Source organism: Cololabis saira, chromosome 4, assembly GCF_033807715.1.
Source record: "Cololabis saira isolate AMF1-May2022 chromosome 4, fColSai1.1, whole genome shotgun sequence".
NCBI lineage: Eukaryota > Metazoa > Chordata > Actinopteri > Beloniformes > Belonidae > Cololabis > Cololabis saira.
In genome coordinates, this window is record NC_084590.1 from 50,435,045 (window position 1) to 50,457,248 (window position 22,204).

The following is a 22,204-nucleotide window of genomic DNA, read 5'->3' on the forward strand; positions in this document are numbered from 1 at the left end:
TCCATGTTCGAAATAAAATTTTCAATTCAATTCAACCCTTTACGTAGTTCCCAGTGATGCGACTTTCTGTCTAGCTGGTTTCAAAAGTGAGTCCTGGTTGGATGAAACAAGCTTGGATGGAGGGATTTTGTTAGATTGATTGTAAGCTAATGTTAGTTAGGATAACAGGATAGCCTGGGCTAAGCTAAGCAACAACAGCTAGCCTGTAGTAACTAAGGTAAGATGGATGCTTACCGATTTCGATGGATTGTAAGTTTAAGCGATTAAGGCTTTACTTACTACATGTTCACACACTGACCTTTAACTCCGGCCAAGCCCGGTCTCCCCGGAGGACCCAGTTGACCCGGATCTCCAGACAGTCCCGGGAGTCCCGGGAGACAGTAAGTTCCTGTGGAGAGAGAGACCGTACGTCAGCAGACGACTTCACAGCAAAAATAACCCTGGATGATGACGTCACGGACGCAGAAGGGGGTGGTATACGTTACCTGGGACACCCGGCTCTCCTTTCAGCCCTTGGAGTCCAGGACGTCCCGGTTTTCCTGGTTCTCCAGGTGTCAGTCGCTCCGTAATCATCTGACCTGGATCTCCTTTATCGCCTTTGGATCCTGGAAGTCCCTCGAGACCGACGCCACCTGCTGGTCCTAAAGGGAACAACAGATGTTCTTACTAGGACGACCAGGTGGACCAGGTGTCATAGTATAAAACTAGGACGACCAAGGTGACTAATGGTGCTTTCCACTAGCACCTACATAGACACTACCTAGATACTATCTAGGCACTAGCTAGATACTTCTTTTTAAACGACAGGTAAAAAACACTGTGAATAGAATTAAGTTTAACTTGTCCAACTTTAGGTTTATTAGAAACAATCTAACTCTTGAGTCAGCAAAATTGTATTTTGATACTATGATCATGTCACACATGTCCTATTGCGTAACAAGTTGGGCATCGGCCTGTAAGACGAGACTAAAGCCGATTGAAACAGTTTATAAACAAGCTCTGAAAGTATTGGATAAAAAACCAAAAACATACCATCACTGTCAGATATTAAAAAAACATGAGCGCTTAAGCTGGGACAACACTATTAAACACACAGACGCTATCCTGATTTACAAAATCCTCCATGGCAAAGCACCTCCTCCATTACAAGATTTTGTGAAAATTCCAACAGATCAACAAGAGCTGGTTCTAGAGGTGACTGTGTAGTTCCTTTTAGAAAGAATGCCTTTAGCCAAGCCACTTTTTCTGTTCGTGCTTCCCACACCTGGAATTCAATACCAAACACAATACGTGAACTCCCGAATCTGTCCTCTTTTACCAAACATCTTAAAGCTTGGCTATTGGAAGAACAACACTGTTGCCACAACCGTGCCTAAAACATGTATATTTGTTTAATGTCAGCTAATTGTTGGGGTACCATCTGTAACTTCTACTGAGTACATACATAAACATCACTGCTCTATTATCATTACTACAACTCCCTCTTCCTCCATTCATATTTTCGCTATTTTTTATATCTTCATTGACTTTTTAAGTATTAGGGCTATGTGCAAGGCAAGACGCACTTTACATTCCTAAAATGGGTACTCCCAGTACCATAAAACTGTCATTGCTGGTATTTAATTAATATAATATGTACTGAGTATTGTGCATTTAAAATAGCACTTTATATTTACTGTGCAATCGGGCAATCTGCAATATAATTACGCACCTAACACTTTAGCACTCTGCACTTTAATCAGCCCTTTGATACCTAATTTTAGCATTTAATATTACTGAAATTCGTATGGTCCCCTGACCCTTGGCCTGTATGTTTCATGATCCACTATACTTTTCATTGTTTTTGCTTTTCTTTTCCTTTTCTGTCCTATTGTGTTTTTAAGGACACGCTTTCTCTCTTGTAATTGCTCCTCCTGCCTACTGGCCATGGAAGCTAACTGTTCTACTTGTCGTAACTGTTGTTTTATTGATTTTATTATTTTATGTTGTTGACATTAACCTGCCGAAGGGACTAAAGATGAAAATTAGCCGTTGGCTATAATCTTGCATATTTACATGTATATGTTCATTAATATGTATTGTCCCTGTTATAAATAAAATAAACTCAAACTCAAATACTACCTAGACACTACCTAGACACTAGCTAGATACTACCATGACACTATCTAGATAGTACCTAGACACTATGTACATACTACCTAGATACTAGCTAGATACTACCTAGATACTACACCGAGACACTACCTAGATACTACCTAAACATTATTTAGATACTACGTAGACACTCCTAGATACTTCCTAGGCACTAGCTAGATACTACCTAGACACTAGCTAGATACTACCTAGATACTACACCGAGACAATACCTAAACACTAGGCGAGACACTACCTAGATACTACCTAAACATTATTTAGATACTACGTAGACACTACGTAGATACTTCCTCGGCACTAGCTAGATATTACCTAAACACTAGCTAGATACTACCTAGACACTAGCTAGATACTACCTAGACACTAGCTAGCTACTACCTAGATACTACACCGACACAATACCTAAACACTACACCGAGACACTACCTAGATACTACCTAAACATTATTTAGATACTACGTAGACACTACCTAGATACTACCTAGGCACTAGCTAGATACTACCGAGACACTAACTAGGCACTAGCTAGATAGTGACTCGTAAAGAACCGGACCAGAACGGCGCTGCCTTGCTCATGGGCTGCGGTCACTCACCGGTCATGGCTCTACCAGGAGCTCCCTGGGGGCCACGAGGTCCCATGAAGCCGATGTCTCCCGGAGGGCCCCTCCGTCCGGGGGCCCCGGGCTCCCCGGGGTCACCTGGAGGACAGGAAACAGGTGAGATCAAAGGGTGGGCGGGGTCGTCAATAACGCTGATCGATCAGCACATTGATGTGCACCTGTGTGTGTGATGTCCAGGCTCCGCGGGAGGCCCTTGGGACCCGGGTCTCCCATCACGCCCTGGAAACAGAGAGGATCCCGTCACGGTGCACCAAGACAGAAACATCAAACTTGGAGGACTGGAAACTAGTCCAGACCAGAGAAACCGGACTCACCTTCGGACCCTCCTGTCCAATCAGACCCGGGAGACCTGGACTTCCTCTCATCCCCTGAAAACACAGAGACCGTTAACCCCCCATCAAGGATCCGGACCTGGAATCACCAGGAAGTTCCTGCTGTGACTCACCTGGAAACCTTTCTCTCCAGGGATACCTGGTTCACCTGAATTGCCCTGAAACAAAAACCACAACGTTTAGCTCAGCGGTCGGCAACCCAACATGTTTTAGATCCATATTGGACCAAAAACACAAAAAACTAATATGTCTGGAGCCGCAAAAAATGAGAAGTCTTGTATCAGAATTAGAATGAAGACACACATGCTGCATGTTTCTATATCAGTTAGAACTGGGGGAAGATTTTTATTTTCATTATGGACTTCGAGAAAAAATGTGAAATGTTGAGAAAAAAGTCGAAATGTCGAGATCAATGTTGAAGTACAATCTCAGAAAAAAGTCGAGAAAAAAGTCGAGAAAAAAGTCGAAATGCTGAGAAAAAAGTCAAAATTTCGAGAAAAAAGTCGAAATGTTGATAAAAAGGTTAAATGTCGAGAAAAAAGTCGAAATGTCGAGAGAAAAAAGTCAAAATTTCGAGAAAAAAGTCAAAATGTCGAGATTAAAAAAAGGAAAAAAGAAAAAGACGAAAAAAAGGAAAAAAAAAGGTCAAACATTTTTGAAAAAGCTCCAGGGAGCCACTAGGGCGGCGCTAAAGAGCCACAGGTTGCCACCCCCGGTTTAGCTGAAAGAAGATGATCAGGAATGAAGATGTTTGGGTGGCCTGGTTGTTGATATTGGCAGTAGTCTAGTCCTGATTCAGTTTTAGAGACCTAGACTGGTCCAATAAAACATCATTGAGTTTGCAGATGACACCTCGGTATTCAACTGCATCATCAATCATCAAATCACCAACATGGAGCATCCAGTTTTTTTAAACTAATCAGTTCTGGGGGACAGATAATCCAGTAGTCTAGTCCTGGTTCAGTTTTAGGGACCTGGACTGGTTGCTGTTTGTGTCTCTGTTCCTGTTTCTGTTGGTTTGTTGGTTTTTCTCTCTTGCAGATACCAAAGGCTTGTGGCTTGTGTGTTTTCCTGTTTCTCTCATTTCAGATTTGCAGCGGTTTCTATATTAGTTATAACTCGGGGAGATTTTTTTTTGATTATGCACTTCGAGAAAAAAGTCAAAATGTCGAGAAAAAAGTCGAAATGTCGAGAAAAAAGTTGAAATGTCGAGATTAACGTTGAAGTACAATCCCCAGAGAAAAGTCGAAATGTTGAGAAAAAAGTTGAAATTTCGAGAAAAAAGTCAAAATTATGAGAAAAAAGTTGAAATGTCGAGATTAAAAAGGAAAGACAAAAAGGAAAAAAAGAGAAAAAAAAGGAAAAAAAGAAGAAAAAAGAAGAAAAAAAGAAAAAAAAAAGGTCAAACTTTTTCAAAAAAGCTCCAGGAGCCACTAGGGCGGCGCTAAAGAGCCACGGGCTGCTGATCCCTGGTCCAGAGGAACCTTAGATCCGATCGGTTTATGTTGAAGCAAATCGGAGCTGATCAATCAAGTCTGACAGGACGATAACTTACTCTGGGTCCAGGAAATCCCACAATCCCCTTCTCTCCCTCGATCCCGGGGAAGGCGTCCAGGCCCTGAAACCACAGAGACCCAGAAACCATTTAAACTCAGAGGAAACTCAGAGGAAACTCAGAGGAAACTCAGAGGAAACTCAGATGAAACTCAGATGAAACTCAGATGAAACCAGCAGAACCAGGTCCTGGTTCAGGTCTCGGGTCTTACCGGCCGTCCTGGGACTCCACATCCCCCTTTCTGCCCCGGCAAACCCTAAAAAAACAAGAATTGTAAATCAGACAGAAGAGATGCAGGACTTCCACACCGAAGTGCTTTAGCTGTGGTGGAGTTGGGATTTCTGGAGTCCCTCAGGGCTCCGTTGTCGTCCCCCTTCCTTTCTTCACAGGGATTTTGTCTCTTGACCACAAACACAGTTTTTTTTCCCCAACTAGACGTCTATAAAAGGTGTAGTTGGTTAAATTAGAACTCAACTGACGAACCAACTACACCAGGGGTCTTCAACCTTTTTTAGCCCTTTGGATGAGAGAAAAACAGAGCAGGACCCGCTTGGAATTCTTATTTTTTCCCTTTTTTTTAATGTGTCTTTTAATGTGTTTTAAGCCTGGCTTATAATAACTTTTGAATGTGTTTTATTCTGCTTCTATCACCTTATTAACCAGTTCCTGACTGGGTTATTAGCTACATGTGTTTACAGTTGATGAAACTTTGTCCTCGTCAGATGTGGAAGGAGTAACGTTAGGCCGAGCTGCAACGTTACAATCTCCAGCTTTAGGCTTCGTTATTGTCACTAATTTATCCTTCAGGTCTAACTAGCGTTAAATATGAAATAGACAAGTCAGTTTCGCAACAAATTTTCTTTTCTTAAACAGCTAGCTTGCTTGTTTTTCCACTCTAAAGTTGACATTAGTCACATGACTCACGTCACGTCAAGGGGAATCATTTATGTAGAGTTGATTATTATCGCCTGTTAATGGAGTTTTCTCAATCATATATATATATATATATATATATATATATATGATTGAGAAATATGATTGAGATCGGCAACCCGCGGCTCTAGAGCCGCATGCGGCTCTTTAGCGCCGCCCTAGTGGCTCCTGGAGCTTTTTCAAAAACGCTTTTGACTTTTTTCTCGAAATTTTGACTTTTTTCTTGATATTTTGATTTTTTCTCAACATTTCGACTTTTTTCTCGAGATTGCACTTCAACATTAATCTCGACATTCGACTTTTTTTCTCCACATTTCGCCATTTTCTTTCATTCTAAGGCTGATACAAGACTTTTCATTTTTTGCGGCTCTTTCTTTTGATTTCTTTTGATGTTGGACCCCCTGCAGTACCTCCGCGGCCCCCCTAGGGGTCACGGACCCCCGGTTGAAGACCCCTGAAATACAACATTTGACCCGGGATCAGAAATAAAACCGAACCAAAGAACCGACAGCAGAACCGGACCCGGGTCTCACCTGTTCTCCTTTGATGTAAAGGTCTTCTGGGGGGTCCACGTACTCGAAGGGCCCCGGGGGCCCCTGGACTCCCTGGTCCCCCTGTGGGTCACACACAGCACTGCAGTACTACCACTGAAGTACACAACGGTACTACCAGGTCTAGTGGTCTAGTCCAGTCTGAACTAGTCTTGAGTAGTCTAGTCTGGTCTAGTCTGACCAGATAGAAACCAGACTAGACCAGACTAGGGCTGTTCGATTTTGCCCAAAAATAAAATCTCGATTTTTTTCTCTCAAAATCCGATTTTGAGAAAATGAATGAATAAAGTGCAAAACTCTGTAAAATAAGTTGAAAAAAGTTTTAAAAAATATAATAAAATATAAAGTTTTATCTCTGAAAAAAAAATCAGCAAATCAGCACTTGCAAACATACAGTAAGTTATATTTCCAATTAAATAAAACAAGACATTTTCTAATTAAACTAAACTGGGTCTTTGCATGCTAAATAATAATCAACCCATGAAGGAGGTAGAGGTGTGGAATGTCAGTCATTACATTTGATATTCACATTTGCAAGTTTTTTGCAAGGAACACGAGCCGGTCTACCGGTGGCACGTTAGTATATCACCATGGTTACAACGCTCCCTCCTACACTAAAGAGCCTCTCCAATGGGGCACTTGTCGGTATTGAGAGGTATTTCCATCAATCATTAATATGGTATCAATCATAAATATGTGTGCAGACAAGGTAAAAAAAAAAAAAAAAATATATATATATATATATTTTTTTTTTTTGAAAAATCGATTTTACGATTTTCACATTTTAACATCGTTCTAATTACATAATCGCGATTACGATTTAAAATCGATTAATCGAACAGCCCTAGACCAGACTAAACTAGACCAGACAGAAACCAGACTAGATTAGACAGTGAAGGGTTTGGTGTGGTGGTTTTGTGGTGGATCTAACGGCTAACGTGACTCGTTCAGTCTCAACTGCAGTACTCTTACTGAAATACACAACGATACTACCAGAAATACTGCTGATACAACAATACAGTTCCAGATCTTTCTGTCCGACTTCAGTCAGAGTTAAACGTGAAAAACAAGGAATGTGTTGGAAACAGCAACATACCGTATATATAATATACGGTAATATAAGACGCTCTTCTTTGCATTGAAATCAGACTGAAAAAGTGGGCGTCGTCTTCCATTCGGGGTCTAGACGTTATACCCATCACAACGCTAGACTTAACTCCCAAGGACAAAGCTACGGAAGAGAATCAGGGCCATGCAGAATAAAAATAAAAATAATATTTTACAGGAGGAAGATTTTTTTTTCATTATGCACTTAGAGAAAAAAAGTTGAAATGTCGAGAAAAAAGTTGAAATGTTGAGAAAAAAGTTGAAATGTCGAGATTAATGTTGAAATACAATTTTGAGAAATAAGTCGAAATGTTGAGAAAAAAGTCAAAATGTCGAGAAAAAAGTCAAAATGTTGAGAATAAAAGGCGAAATGTCAAGAATAAAGGCAAAATGTTGAGAAAAAACGCAAAATGTCGAGATTATTGTTGAAGTACAATTTCTCGAAAAAAGTCTTGAAATTGTATTTCAACATTAATCTCGACATTTCAAATTTTTTCTCGACATTTCAACTTCTTTCTTGAAGTGCACAATGAAAAAAAAATCTTCCCCTCTCATATTTTCTCCTGCATGGCCCTGATACTCTTGCGTATTTTTCTCTCAAATATATAGTTATAATCATTTGTTTCAGATGTACTGTAATTATTTTTTCTGTATAAAAATTGAATTTGGTGTTCAAAAAGTCTTTTTTCAAACTTTAGTCTTGAAAAATAGGGGGTCGTCTTATATTCAGGGTCGTCTTATATTCAGGGTCGTCTTATATTCAGGGTCGTCTTATATTCAGGGTCGTCTTATATTCAGGCCGATACGGTATGTTGCTTTTTTTGCCCCCCCCCCCCCCGTTTACTCTGGTCTAGTCTGGTCTAATCTAGTCTGGTCTAGACCAGACCAGACAGAAACCAGACTAGACAGTGAAGGGTTTGGTGTGGTGGTTTTGTGGAGGATTTAACGGCTAACGTGACTCGTTCAGTCTCAACAAACGGTCGTTAAAATAACATGGAAACAAAAACAGCTTAAATGTGCATCGTTTACATGTGGAACATTTTAGTCCTGTGATGTCACTGTGATGTCACTGTGATGTCACTGAGGGGGGCGTGGCTACAAGAAAACCGTCCCCTTTTACCGTGTTACCTCGTCTCCTTTCTGTCCGGGCAGAGATCGGCCTCGTTCCCCCTGAAACACAAACAAACACAGGGTTGGTAGTTTAAATCCAGAAGAAGAATATAAAGTTATACGATAGTACTTCTACACAGTAAGTAGTACTTACAGGTGAACCTCTGAAGCCAGGTAAACCGGGGACTCCCTTCAGGAACAGAAACATGTGTGAATGACGAGAAGATGAACCACAAAGATCAACTCTGACTGCAACATTCTAATTGGTTCATCAGAAACTTCTAAAATGGTCTCTGGTTCATTTACAGTCCTGAGCACCAAACAGGCTTTTTAGTCTCGGGGGTCATTTATAACGTTATATCTCATATTTCTTGAATTAGTGGAACCACAGAATTCTGCTAATTATGTGGACATAAGCTCATAAGAAAATGTTGCCAATCAATATACAGAAAAAGAAATTAAAAAAGAGAAAATAAGTATAACTTAAAAGGAACGGAGATCTTTAAAAAAAAAAAAAAATTCCGGACAAAATTAATGGAACGTTGTGTTTCTGTAAAATGAATCAGTTTATGGAACAATCTGGATACAGAAGCCAAAGAATGCAAATCAAACATTATATTTAAAAGAATAATAAAAGCCAGTTTGATGAAGAAATATCATGATAATTGTTAAGTTAGGTGGGTTTTCTTTTTTTTTCCTCTCTCTTTTTAGCACCATTGTCATATTATTTTTCTCTGAATCATAAAAGAATACGACTATCTGTGTTTGACGACAGCTATTTTGTATTTTATAACTTTGTTGTAGTTTTGTTTTTGTTTTTTGTTTGTTTGTTGTTCTTTTTTATTTTAAAATCGCGTAATTTGTTTTTGTTTTTTATTATTACATTAATTGAAATTTGTTTTCTTAGGAAACAGGGACAGATAAAATAAGCTTAGTCTTCTTTCTGTTCCCTTTCATTCGAGGAAAGAGAATTGTTGTAATTATATTGAACTGTTTTGTTTTTCTTTTAATGAATGAAATAAAGAAAAGAAAAAAGAAATTTTACTGGAATTACAGGTGGGTTTTTTTTTCTCTCTCTCTTTTTAGCACCATTGTCATATTTTTTTGTTTTTTGTTTGTTTGTTGTTGTTTTTTTAATTATGTTTATTGGAAAGTGCTGTTTTTTTTTTAATTGTGTAATTTGTCGTCTTTTTTAAATTTTAATTTTTTTTTTTTATAGGGCTTGGTCGTCTTGACGTCATCACCTGGCGGAGCCGCCATGTTGGAAGCTACATTAACTTAGCTGCTCTTCCGGAAACACAGCGCACTGTGTACAGACGAGCTCCCTCTTCGTTGTGTCTCACTTGTAATCCTTACTTTCCATTATTCTGCTCAAACAAGGTAGCGGAAGACGTCGGTTATGCAGAACTGCGGCAGTAAAGCCTGAGTTATGGTTCTTGATGCAGAACCATAACTCAGGCTTAAGTCCTCCTCGGAGCTCCACTCTTCAGTAGGGATTTCATACAGATCCAAACCGTTAATAATCATTATTTTCTCCATATACCGGTCTCTGGCTTCCTTGTTTAAGGTTCCCGGTAAATTACAGTTCCTTTCCGGCATTTTAACATTTATTTTGCGTTCCATCAGTTCACTTGGTGCTACTACACAGCTGTTTGTTTACACTCACGAGGCTGCCAACATGGCCGCCGTGTCCCAGAATGCAACTTGGCGACCAAGCCCTATTATTACATTAATTGAAATTTGATTTCTCAGGAAAAAGGGATGGATAAAATAATCTTAGTCTTCTTTCTGTTCCCTTTCATTCAAGGAAAGAGATTTGTTGTGATTATATTGAACTGTTTTGTTTTTCTTTTAATGAATGAAATAAAGAAATAAATATAAATTAAGGTTGCAAGCTGCGATGAACGGATGAACGGGCCATCGCGCGTGCAATTTTCACCAATTAAGGTCAAGGACTCAAACCAGAGTCTGATGACTCCACGACTCTTTATGTCAAACCATTCAAAAGTTATGGCAGAAAATAGGAACTATCAAATATCGACCAATCAGCTACTAGTATCACTTCCTGTTTAACGTTGAACTTTGACGCAGCGCCGCGGCCACGCCATTTCACGAAAACTCAAGATTTTGATAAATTTTCGTTAAGTTCGTTAAAGTACGACACCTGAAAATGGCATAAATTGCCCCAAAATTACACGATTAATTCAAAATAGCCGACTTCCTGTTCGGTTTGGGCCATGGAGCCAAGAAACTTTTCTTTAAGTTGTGACATGATACAGGTGTGTAGTGATTTTAGTTCATGTACGTCAAACCGTATTGTGGGGCTTGAGGCACAAAGTTTTCTAGGGGGCGCTGTTGAGCCTTTAGGCCACGCCATTAATGCAAACCATTAAATATCAGATTTATCACCAGGTCTGGCTTGGTGCAAAATTTTTGTGACTTTTGGGGCACGTTTAGAGGGGCAAAAAGGAAGAAAAATAAAAACAAAAAATATTCCTACAGATACAATAGGGCTTTCGCACTGTCAGTGCTCGGGCCCTAATAAATAAATAAATAAATAAAAATACTGTCCTGAGCAGCAGCCAGGTGGAGGTTTTTGGTCTCAACACCCAGCAGAAACCTCCCCCGTCACCACATCAGGGTTTTGAACATGTACGGGACCTGGAGAAGTAAAGACTCACGTTGACTCCGTCCAGTCCCGCGGGGCCGACGGGCCCCGTCGTCCCCCGGAGACCCTGCTCCCCCGGCAGGCCGGGAACTCCGCTGGTCCCGGCGTCTCCCTGTCCCCACAGAAACACCGGCGTGAGTCAAAGGTTCCCGGGCCCCCGACAGTTCCCGGGCCCCCGACGGTTCTGGGTTCGGGGGGGGGGGGGGGGACTACTCACCGGTTCTCCGGGGTACGGCACGTAGAAGTACGACGGGCTGCCCGGGTATCCCTTCGGCCCTGGAAACCCCTAGGAGAGGCCCACACGGTTACCATGGAGACGAAGAAAGAGTCAAACACGGTTACCATGGAGACGAAGAAAGAGTCAAACACATTTTACTGCACAGGTTAGAGCATGTTGTTGGGATTAAAGGGACAGCTCTACGTTGGTTTAAATCATATCTATCTGACAGGTTCCAGTTTGTTCATGTACATGAGGTTTCTTCAGAACAGTCAAGGGTCTGTTATGGTGTTCCGCAGGGTTCAGTGCTAGGGCCAATCTTGTTCAGTTTATACATGCAGCCGTTGGGAAGTATAATCCAGAATCACGGCATACACTTTCATTGTTATGCTGATGATACGCAGCTCTATTTGTCTATGAAGCCGGATGAAACAGAACCGTTAGTTAAACTTCAGGCATGTCTTAGGGACATCAAGGACTGGATGTCCAGAAATTTCCTGCTTCTAAATTCAGATAAAACAGAGGTTATCATTCTTGGTCCAGAGCATCTTAGGAAGGGATTAGATGGTGTTGCGATGGCTTCCAGTGCAACTGTGAGAAATCTTGGTGTTGTTTTCGATCAGGATTTGTCGTTTAAACCATATGTCAATCAGGTTTGTAAAATAGCCTTTTTCCATCTCCGTAATATTGCAAAGATTAGGAAAATCCTCTCGCAGAGTGATGCAGAAAAACTAGTTCATGCGTTTGTATCTTCTAGACTAGATTACTGTAATGTGTTGTTAGCAGGATGTCCAAGTCATTTGCTGAATAGGCTCCAGCTGATCCAAAATGCAGCAGCACGAGTGCTGACAGGAATTAGCAGGAGAGACCACGTCTCTCCAGTGTTAGCGTCGCTCCATTGGTTACCCGTAAAATTCAGAATCCAATTAAAAATGTTATTACTTGCATATAAAGCCCAAAGAGGGTCAGCTCCGCATTATTTACAAGACCTGATAGTGCCTTATGTTCCTGGCAGAGCTCTCTGCTCTCAGAGTGCAGGTTTACTCGTAGTTCCTAGAGTATCTAAATGTAGATTTGGAGGGCGGGCGTTCTGCTATCAGGCACCATTACTATGGAACCAACTTCCAATCTGGGTTAAGGAGGCTGACACCACCTCCACCTTTAAAACTAAACTTAAAACATTTCTGTTTAGTAAAGCCTATAGTTAGTGTTTAGTAAACCTCTAGCTGGTGTTGGTAAATCTCTAGGTAGTGTAAACACTAGTGTGTTAGAGTCAGTAGTCATAGTTGCAGCTATAGAACAAGACTATAATAGTTAGTCTCAAATATAGCTTGGTGGTAGATATGCTGCTATAGGCTTATGCTGCAGGGGGGACATGATCCGCTGGGCGGTGCCTCTCACCCTTCTTCTCCTCTCCTTTTCTTTTTTTATTTATTATAAATATCTCATGGCTATCATTTTTGTCCATCGTTCCTGTAGTTTCTTGTGCCGGCCCCCATTTTTTCTCTTTTGTGCATGTTTGCAGGCCGGAGCTTCAGGAGCTGCGTTCTGGCCTGTGCTCCCCCCCCCCCTCTGGTCATCTCGCTGCTGCTTCCACCTGCCTGCGGTCCTGGTCCAGGTTTCTTCCTCCTAAAGGGGAGTTTTTCTTGCCACTGTTTGGCTTAAGGCTTTTCTCCCACTAGGGGAGTTTTTACCTGCCATTGTTTATGTAAAAATTGCTCGGGGGTTTATGTTATGGTTCTCTGGAAAGATCCTGGAGACACTTCTGCTGTATTAGACGCTATACAAATAAAATTGAATTGAATGAAATGTATACACTTGAGATGGAAGAGTTCCAGCGAGTGAATAATGTTCACCTGAACTCCGGGGAATCCTTGTTCCCCGTGCAGACCGGGAACTCCCAAGTCTCCCCTGGTGCCGTTACAGCCGTCCAGACCCGGCAGACCGGGCCCTCCGGCGGCTCCCGGGTGTCCCTGAACCCACAGAACACAAACACTGACAAACACACCGGCCTCTCGCTAGGACCGACAGGAGACAAGCAAGTTTACAGAGGCTCTTACCGGGACGCCCTCGAAACCTGGAAACCCGGGAACCCCGACGGAACCCTGGAACCACAAACGGATCAGAAACAAACCGGTCAAAAAGAGCAGAGTTCACACCTCCGTCTCCTGCGACGGGACTGAAGCTACTCACCAGATCTCCCTTCGGTCCTTGGGGTCCTGGAAACTAAACTAAGCTACTCACCAGATCTCCCTTCGGTCCCTGGGGTCCTGGTGGCCCCTCGTCTCCTCTCCGGCCCTTCATGCCCGGGTTTCCCAGAGAGCCCGGGAAACCCGGGGGCCCCTGGGAGCCCTGCTCACCCAGAAAACCCGGACCGCCCTGGAAAACAACAACAATCCCTGAAAACCCAGACGCACTTTGAGGAAATTAATCACAGCCAGAACGTCAGAGCCGGGGGGAAAACCCGGGTTTCCTTCACGGCTTTTGAACGAGTAAAAACTGAAGATTTTCTTTTTGTTTTCTTAGATTAAAAATGTGATTCAAAAGCCTTTTGAAATATTTTCATTTTGTCTTTGTATTTTACTTTTAATTGTACTTTTCTTATAGTAAGTCAGTTTTCTTCTATTTGTTGTTCATTTATGTCTCTTTTTCCAGACATCTTTTTTCTATTTTGTTTATATTTTATATTCTATGAACAACTTTTGGTCTGTCTGTGTATGTATATATATATATATATATATATATATATATATATATATATATATATATATATATATACATATACACATACACATATATGTGTATGTGTATATATACATACATACACACCCACACACACTTTTATATACACACATTACATATATACATACATACACACACATATTTATATATACACATACATATATATTTACACACACACACACACACACACACACACACACACACACACACACACACACACACACACACACACACACACACACACACACACACACACACACACACACACATTGAATAGTCTTTAACTTTGTTCATTTTATTTCAACAAAATTTCAACAAAATATCAATATCAAATATGTTATTTTGTTACTTGAAAAATATAAAATATGTTTATGTAAAATATATTTTGTTGATGAGAAAATGTGTTTCTCTATTTTTCTTATTTTTGTGAGGGGGATATATATAGTTTTTCGGCACTACCTTGTTCTCTATAGCTGATATAACATGAATTACTCCTATGTGGGATCAATAAAGTTCTTATTTTTACCATCTGAGAAAATTAAATACAGGTAAAAGCCAGTAAATTATAATATTTTGAAAAACTTGATTTATTTCAGTAATTGCAGTCAAAAGGTGTAACTTGTACATTATATGTATTAATTGCACACAGACTGATGCATTCAAATGTTTATTTCATTTATTTTTGATGATTAGAAGTGGCAATAAATGAAAATCCAAAATTCCGTGTGTCACAAAATTAGAATATTGTGTAAGGGTTACATTTTGAAGACACCTGGTGCCTCAAAACACCTGCAAAGGGCTTTAAATGGTCTCTCAGTCCAGTTCTGAAGCCTACACAAACATGGGGAAGACTTCAGATTTGACAGCTGTCCAAAAGGCGACCATCGACACATTGCACAAGGAGGGCAAGACACAAAAGGTTATTGCTGAAGAAGCTGGCTGTTCTCAGAGCCCTGTGTCCAAACAAATTAATGGAGAGGCAAAGGGAAGGAAAAACTGTGGTAAGAAAAAGTGTACAAGCGATAGAGATCACCGCGCCCTGGTCAAGATTGTGAAAAAAATCCATTCAAAAATGTGGGGGAGATTCACAAGGAGTGGACAGCTGCTGGAGTCAGTGCTGCAAGATCCACCACCAAGAGACGCTTGAAAGACATGGGTTTCAACTGCCGCATACCGTGTCAAGCCACTGTTGACCAAGAAACAGCACGGAAAGCGTCTCACCTGGGCTAAGGAAAAAAGAGCTGGACTGCTGCTGAGTGGTCCAAAGTCATGATTTCTGACGAAAGCAAATTTTGCATTTCCTTTGGAAATGGAGGTCCCAGAGTCTGGAGGAGGACAGGAGAGGCACAGGAAGTCTAGTGTAAAGTTTCCACCATCAGTGATGGTTTGGGGTGCCATGTCATCTGCTGGTGTCGGTCCACTCTGTTTCCTGAGATCCAGGGTCAACGCAGCAGTCTACCAGCAGGTTTTAGAGCACTTCATGCTTCCTGCTGCTGACCTGCTCTATGGAGATGGAGATTTCAAGTTCCAACAGGACTTGGCGCCTGCACACAGCGCAAACTCTACCTGTGCCTGGTTTACGGGCCGTGGTATTTCTGTTCTGAATGGGCCAGCCAACTCCCCTGACCTTAGCCCCATAGAAAATCTGTGGGGTATTGTGAAAAGGAAGATGCAGAATGCCAGAAGAGTTGAAGGCCACTATCAGAGCAACCTGGGCTCTCATAACACCTGAGCAGTGCCAGAAACTCATCGACTCCATGCCACGCCGCATTAATGCAGTCATTGAGGCAAAAGGAGCTCCAACCAAGTATTGAGTATTGTACATGCTCATATTTTTCATTTTCATACTTTTCAGTTGGCCAACATTTCTAAAAATCCCTTTTTTGTATTTGCCTTAAGTAATATTCTAATTTTGTGACACACGGAATTTTGGATTTTCATTTGTTGCCACTTCAAATCATCACAATTAAATGAAATAAACATTTGAATGCATCAGTCTGAGTGCAATGAATACATATAATGTACAAGTTACACCTTTTGACTGCAATTACTGAAAAAAATAAAGTTTTTCAAAATATTCTAATTTACTGGCTTTTACCTGTATATTATATTTGGTGCAGCCTGACCGCGGGGAGGCAGCAGAGAAATGAGACCTGCAGTACCGCGATCTGACCGCCGGGGGGCAGCAGAGAAATGAGACCTGCAGTACCGCGATCTGACCGCCGGGGGGCAGCAGAGAAACGAGACCTGCAGTACTGCAGCCTGACCGCCAGGGGGCAGCACGACGCCACTAAACAACAAGCTGACAGGAGAGAGACAAAAAAGTTAAATGGAAAAAAAGAATGAAACTAAATAAAAAACGATATAACTTCAAAATAGAAAAAGAAAAATATTTTGAAAAAAAATTCGAATTAAATAAAGGAAAAGTGAAAAGCAAAAAAATGAAAAGATAAAGAGATAAATGATATAACTTTAAAATAGATATCTAACGATATAACTTTAAAATAGAAAAAAGAAAAAATATTTTGAAAAGAAAATTCAACTAATAGTAGAAAACTAAATAAAGAAACATAAAACAATTAAGACAAATTAATTAAAGGAAAAGTGAAAAGCATAAAAAAGATGAAAAGATATAAAGAGAAAAATGATATAACTTTAAAATAGATATAACGATATAACTTTAAAATAAAAAAAATATTTTGAAAAATAAATTCAATTAATAGTAGTAAACTAAGTAAAGAAAGATAAAACAATTAAGACGAATTAAATAAAGGAAACTTGAAAAGCAAAAAAATGAAAAGAAATAAAGAGAAAAATGAACAAAATAATAGTAAAATGAAAAACTCAAAAGCAAAACTGAAAAAAGACATTAAATTAAAATAAAATAAAATAAATTAAATTAAGTACAAAAGAAAAATACAACACATTTGACCAATTATTCTATTCTGACTTAAAATCGGAATAAACCAGCCACTTAGTTCGGAATTAAGTATAATTCGAAATGGCCATTTTCATTCTGAATTAGGTGTTTACGTGGTCATTTTTACTCATGTTAAATCGGATTTCATTTTAATACTGAATTAAAGAGGAATTAAACGTCCCATGTAAACGCAATGAGTGTTATTGAAGAAGTGGTCGACCCTGGGTGGGGGTTCTTCAATTAAACTGAACGGAAGCACAGAACTGGTTTACCGGCCCCCGATTGGCCGAAGCAGTGGCCAAGACAAATATCTGCCGGGTAATGAGCCTTTAAAGTGAAAACCACTGCTGTACGAGGGAATCGTCCCGTAATAGCAGTTATACGAGGGAACCGACCCGAAACAGCTGCTATACGAGGGAACCGACCTGAAACAGTTGCTATACGAGGGAACCGACCCAAAACAGTTGCTATACGAGGGAACCGACCTGAAACAGTTGCTATACGAGGGAACCGACCCAAAACAGCTGCTAAACGAGGGAACCGACCCAAAACAGCTGCTGTACGAGGGAACCGACCCGAAACAGCTGCTATACGAGGGAACCGACCCAAAACAGCTGCTATACGAGGGAACCGACCCGAAACAGCTGCTATACGAGGGAACCGACCCAAAACAGCTGCTGTACGAGGGAACCGACCCGAAACAGCTGCTGTACGAGGGAACCGACCCAAAACAGCTGCTATACGAGGGAACCGACCCAAAACAGCTGCTGTACGAGGGAACCGACCCAAAACAGCTGCTGTACGAGGGAACCGACCCGAAACAGCTGCTGTACAAGGGAACCGACCCAAAACAGCTGCTGTACGAGGGAACCGACCCAAAACAGCTGCTGTACGAGGGAACCGACCCAAAACAGCTGCTATACGAGGGAACCGACCCAAAACAGCTGCTATACGAGGGAACCGACCCGAAACAGCTGCTATACGAGGGAACCGACCCAAAACAGCTGCTGTACGAGGGAACCGACCCGAAACAGCTGCTGTACGAGGGAACCGACCCAAAACAGCTGCTATACGAGGGAACCGACCCAAAACAGCTGCTATACGAGGGAACCGACCCAAAACAGCTGCTGTACGAGGGAACCGACCCAAAACAGTTGCTATACGAGGGAACCGACCCGAAACAGTTGCTATACGAGGGAACCGACCCAAAACAGCTGCTGTACGAGGGAACCGACCCAAAACAGCTGCTGTACGAGGGAACCGACCAGAAACAGCTGCTATACGAGGGAACCGACCCAAAACAGCTGCTGTACGAGGGAACCGACCCAAAACAGCTGCTGTACGAGGGAACCGACCCGAAACAGCTGCTGTACGAGGGAACCGACCTGAAACAGCTGCTGTACGAGGGAACCGACCCAAAACAGCTGCTGTACGAGGGAACCGACCCAAAACAGCTGCTGTACGAGGGAACCGACCCGAAACAGCTGCTGTACGAGGGAACCGACCAGAAACAGCTGCTATACGAGGGAACCGACCCAAAACAGCTGCTATACGAGGGAACCGACCCAAAACAGCTGCTATACGAGGGAACCGACCTGAAACAGCTGCTAGTAAGAAACAAGTAATATTAAAAAAATAAATAAGAGATAAAAACTAAAGTATAAAGATTAAAAACTTGAAGCGTAAAGAGGAGACATCTTTGACTCAGAGGGGGACGGTCCGTCACCATGGCAACGTGGACCCTAATAACTGAGGAGTACCACAAGGGTCCGTACTAAGACTTCTGGGTCTTTAATTCTACAATACTCAACATTATCTGGTGTTAATTCATACAAAAGTCAGTTTATATGCAGATGACACTGCTTTATGTTCAGCTCTCCGTAAAACCACTTCCTGCCAAAAGCATCAGCTGTTAAACCGCAGCGCTGATTCCTCCCAAAAACCGCTTTGAGGTCATCGGTTCTTTCTAACGAAGCTCCGCGGCTCAGTGGCCAAGAACAAATATCTCCCGGGTAATGAGCCTTTAAGGTGCAAACCAACCGCTCCGTTACGAGCGTGTCGGGACCGTCGCACCTGAGCAGGTAGAGCTCGGTGCCCATCAGTTCTCGTGACGCCTCAGCTGCCTCGCCGTGTCTTCTCCTGCTCGTCTTTTGGCTCAGAAAGCAGCCGAAGGTGCAGAATCTGCCGTTTATCACCTGCATCAGGTTGTCTGGAGGCTGCACATCGCTGGTTCCTCCCGGAGCCGGAGCCAGGAAAACGTCGCTCCGTGACCTGATGTTTATTCACGCTCACGTTTCTATCTCACGGGCAGAAGTTTGGACCCAAACAGGTCCCGTTTGAAAACAAGCTTCTTTCGGTTGTTTGCTAGTTAGCTGATCCAGAACGCTGTCGTCAGAGTCCTTACAAACACCAGGAAACTGGACCACATTACACCAGGAAACTGGACCACATTACACCAGGAAACTGGACCATATTACACCAGGAAACTGGACCACATTACACCAGGAAACTGGACCACATTACACCAGGAAACTGGACCACATTACACCAGGAAACTGGACCATATTACACCAGGAAACTGGACCATATTACACCAGGAAACTGGACCACATTACACCAGGAAACTGGACCATATTACACCAGGAAACTGGACCACATTACACCAGGAAACTGGACCACATTACACCAGGAAACTGGACCATATTACACTAGGAAACTGGACCAGGAAACTGGACCATATTACACCAGGAAACTGGACCATATTACACCAGGAAACTGGACCAGGAAACTGGACCACATTACACCAGGAAAATGGACCACATTACACCAGGAAACTGGACCATATTACACCAGGAAACTGGACCATATTACACCAGGAAACTGGACCATATTACACTAGGAAACTGGACCAGGAAACTGGACTACATTACACCAGGAAACTGGACCACATTACACCAGGAAAATGGACCATATTACATCAGGAAACTGGACCATATTACACCAGGAAAATGGACCACATTACATCAGGAAACTGGACCATATTACATCAGGAAACTGGACCATATTACACCAGGAAACTGGACCATATTACACCAGGAAACTGGACCACATTACACCAGGAAACTGGACCATATTACACCAGGAAACTGTATCATATTACACCAGGAAACTGGACCATATTACACCAGGAAACTGGACCATATTACACCAGGAAACTGGACCACATTACACCAGGAAACTGGACCATATTACACCAGGAAACTGGACCACATTACACCAGGAAACTGGACCATATTACACCAGGAAACTGGACCACATTACACCAGGAAACTGGACCACATTACACTAGGAAACTGGACCAGGAAACTGGACCATATTACACCAGGAAACTGGACCATATTACACCAGGAAACTGGACCAGGAAACTGGACCACATTACACCAGGAAAATGGACCACATTACACCAGGAAACTGGACCATATTACACCAGGAAACTGGACCATATTACACCAGGAAACTGGACCATATTACACTAGGAAACTGGACCAGGAAACTGGACTACATTACACCAGGAAACTGGACCACATTACACCAGGAAAATGGACCATATTACACCAGGAAAATGGACCACATTACATCAGGAAACTGGACCATATTACACCAGGAAAATGGACCACATTACACCAGGAAACTGGACCATGTTACACCAGGAAACTGGACCATATTACACCAGGAAACTGGACCATATTACACCAGGAAACTGGACCATATTACACCAGGAAACTGGACCACATTACACCAGGAAACTGGACCATATTACACCAGGAAACTGTATCATATTACACCAGGAAACTGGACCATATTACACCAGGAAACTGGACCATATTACACCAGGAAACTGGACCATATTACACCAGGAAACTGGACCACATTACACCAGGAAACTGGACCATATTACACCAGGAAACTGGACCACATTACACCAGGAAAATGGACCATATTACACCAGGAAACTGGACCATATTACACCAGGAAACTGGACCACATTACACCAGGAAACTGGACCATATTACACCAGGAAAATGGACCACATTACATCAGGAAACTGGACCATATTACACCAGGAAACTGGACCACATTACACCAGGAAAATGGACCATATTACACCAGGAAACTGGACCATGTTACACCAGGAAACTGGACCACATTACACCAGGAAACTGGACCATATTACACCAGGAAACTGGACCACATTACACCAGGAAAATGGACCATATTACACCAGGAAACTGGACCATATTACACCAGGAAACTGGACCATATTACACCAGGAAACTGGACCACATTACACCAGGAAAATGGACCATATTACACCAGGAAACTGGACCATATTACACCAGGAAACTGGACCATATTACACCAGGAAACTGGACCATATTACACCAGGAAACTGGACTGTATTACACCAGGAAACTGGACCGTATTACACCAGGAAACTGGACCGTATTACACCAGGAAACTGGACCATATTACACCAGGAAACTGGACCATATTACACCAGGAAACTGGACCATATTACACCAGGAAACTGGACCATATTACACCAGGAAACTGGACCATATTACACCAGGAAACTGGACCATATTACACCAGGAAACTGGACCATATTACACCAGGAAACTGGACCATATTACACCAGGAAACTGGACCACATTACACCAGGAAACTGGACCACATTACACCAGGAAACTGGACCATATTACACCAGGAAACTGGACCAGGAAACTGGACCATATTACACCAGGAAACTGGACCATATTACACCAGGAAACTGGACTACATTACACCAGGAAACTGGACCATATTACACCAGGAAACTGGACCATATTACACCAGGAAACTGGACCATATTACACCAGGAAACTGGACCATATTACACCAGGAAACTGGACCATATTACACCAGGAAACTGGACCATATTACACCAGGAAACTGGACCACATTACACCAGGAAAATGGACCATATTACACCAGGAAACTGGACCATATTACACCAGGAAACTGGATCATATTACACCAGGAAACTGGACCATATTACACCAGGAAACTGGACCATATTACACCAGGAAACTGGACCATATTACACCATGAAACTGGACCATATTACACCAGGAAACTGGACCATATTACACCAGGAAACTGGACCATATTACACCAGGAAACTGGACCATATTACACCAGGAAACTGGACCACATTACACCAGGAAACTGGACCACATTACACCAGGAAACAGG

The 22,204-nt window shown here is 42.0% G+C and overlaps 1 protein-coding gene across 4 annotated transcripts in view; it reads right to left on the bottom strand.

Annotated features, from left to right (window-relative positions):
- Positions 1 to 22,204, bottom strand: part of col4a4 (collagen, type IV, alpha 4) — a 110,014-nt gene that overhangs the window by 48,170 nt on the left and 39,640 nt on the right. For all 4 annotated transcript variants that reach the window (XM_061720042.1, XM_061720043.1, XM_061720045.1 and 1 more), the window contains exons 5-20: positions 13,492 to 13,626; positions 13,308 to 13,352; positions 13,104 to 13,220; positions 11,248 to 11,316; positions 11,044 to 11,142; positions 8,517 to 8,552; positions 8,381 to 8,422; positions 6,128 to 6,208; positions 4,873 to 4,917; positions 4,662 to 4,724; positions 3,220 to 3,264; positions 3,089 to 3,142; positions 2,933 to 2,993; positions 2,748 to 2,852; positions 486 to 641; positions 299 to 388 (exon numbers count right to left, since the gene is read on the bottom strand). In XM_061720042.1, coding sequence (XP_061576026.1) covers positions 299 to 388; positions 486 to 641; positions 2,748 to 2,852; positions 2,933 to 2,993; positions 3,089 to 3,142; positions 3,220 to 3,264; positions 4,662 to 4,724; positions 4,873 to 4,917; positions 6,128 to 6,208; positions 8,381 to 8,422; positions 8,517 to 8,552; positions 11,044 to 11,142; positions 11,248 to 11,316; positions 13,104 to 13,220; positions 13,308 to 13,352; positions 13,492 to 13,626 — 1,243 coding nt within the window. The remainder of the gene's footprint in view (positions 1 to 298; positions 389 to 485; positions 642 to 2,747; positions 2,853 to 2,932; positions 2,994 to 3,088; positions 3,143 to 3,219; positions 3,265 to 4,661; positions 4,725 to 4,872; positions 4,918 to 6,127; positions 6,209 to 8,380; positions 8,423 to 8,516; positions 8,553 to 11,043; positions 11,143 to 11,247; positions 11,317 to 13,103; positions 13,221 to 13,307; positions 13,353 to 13,491; positions 13,627 to 22,204) is intronic.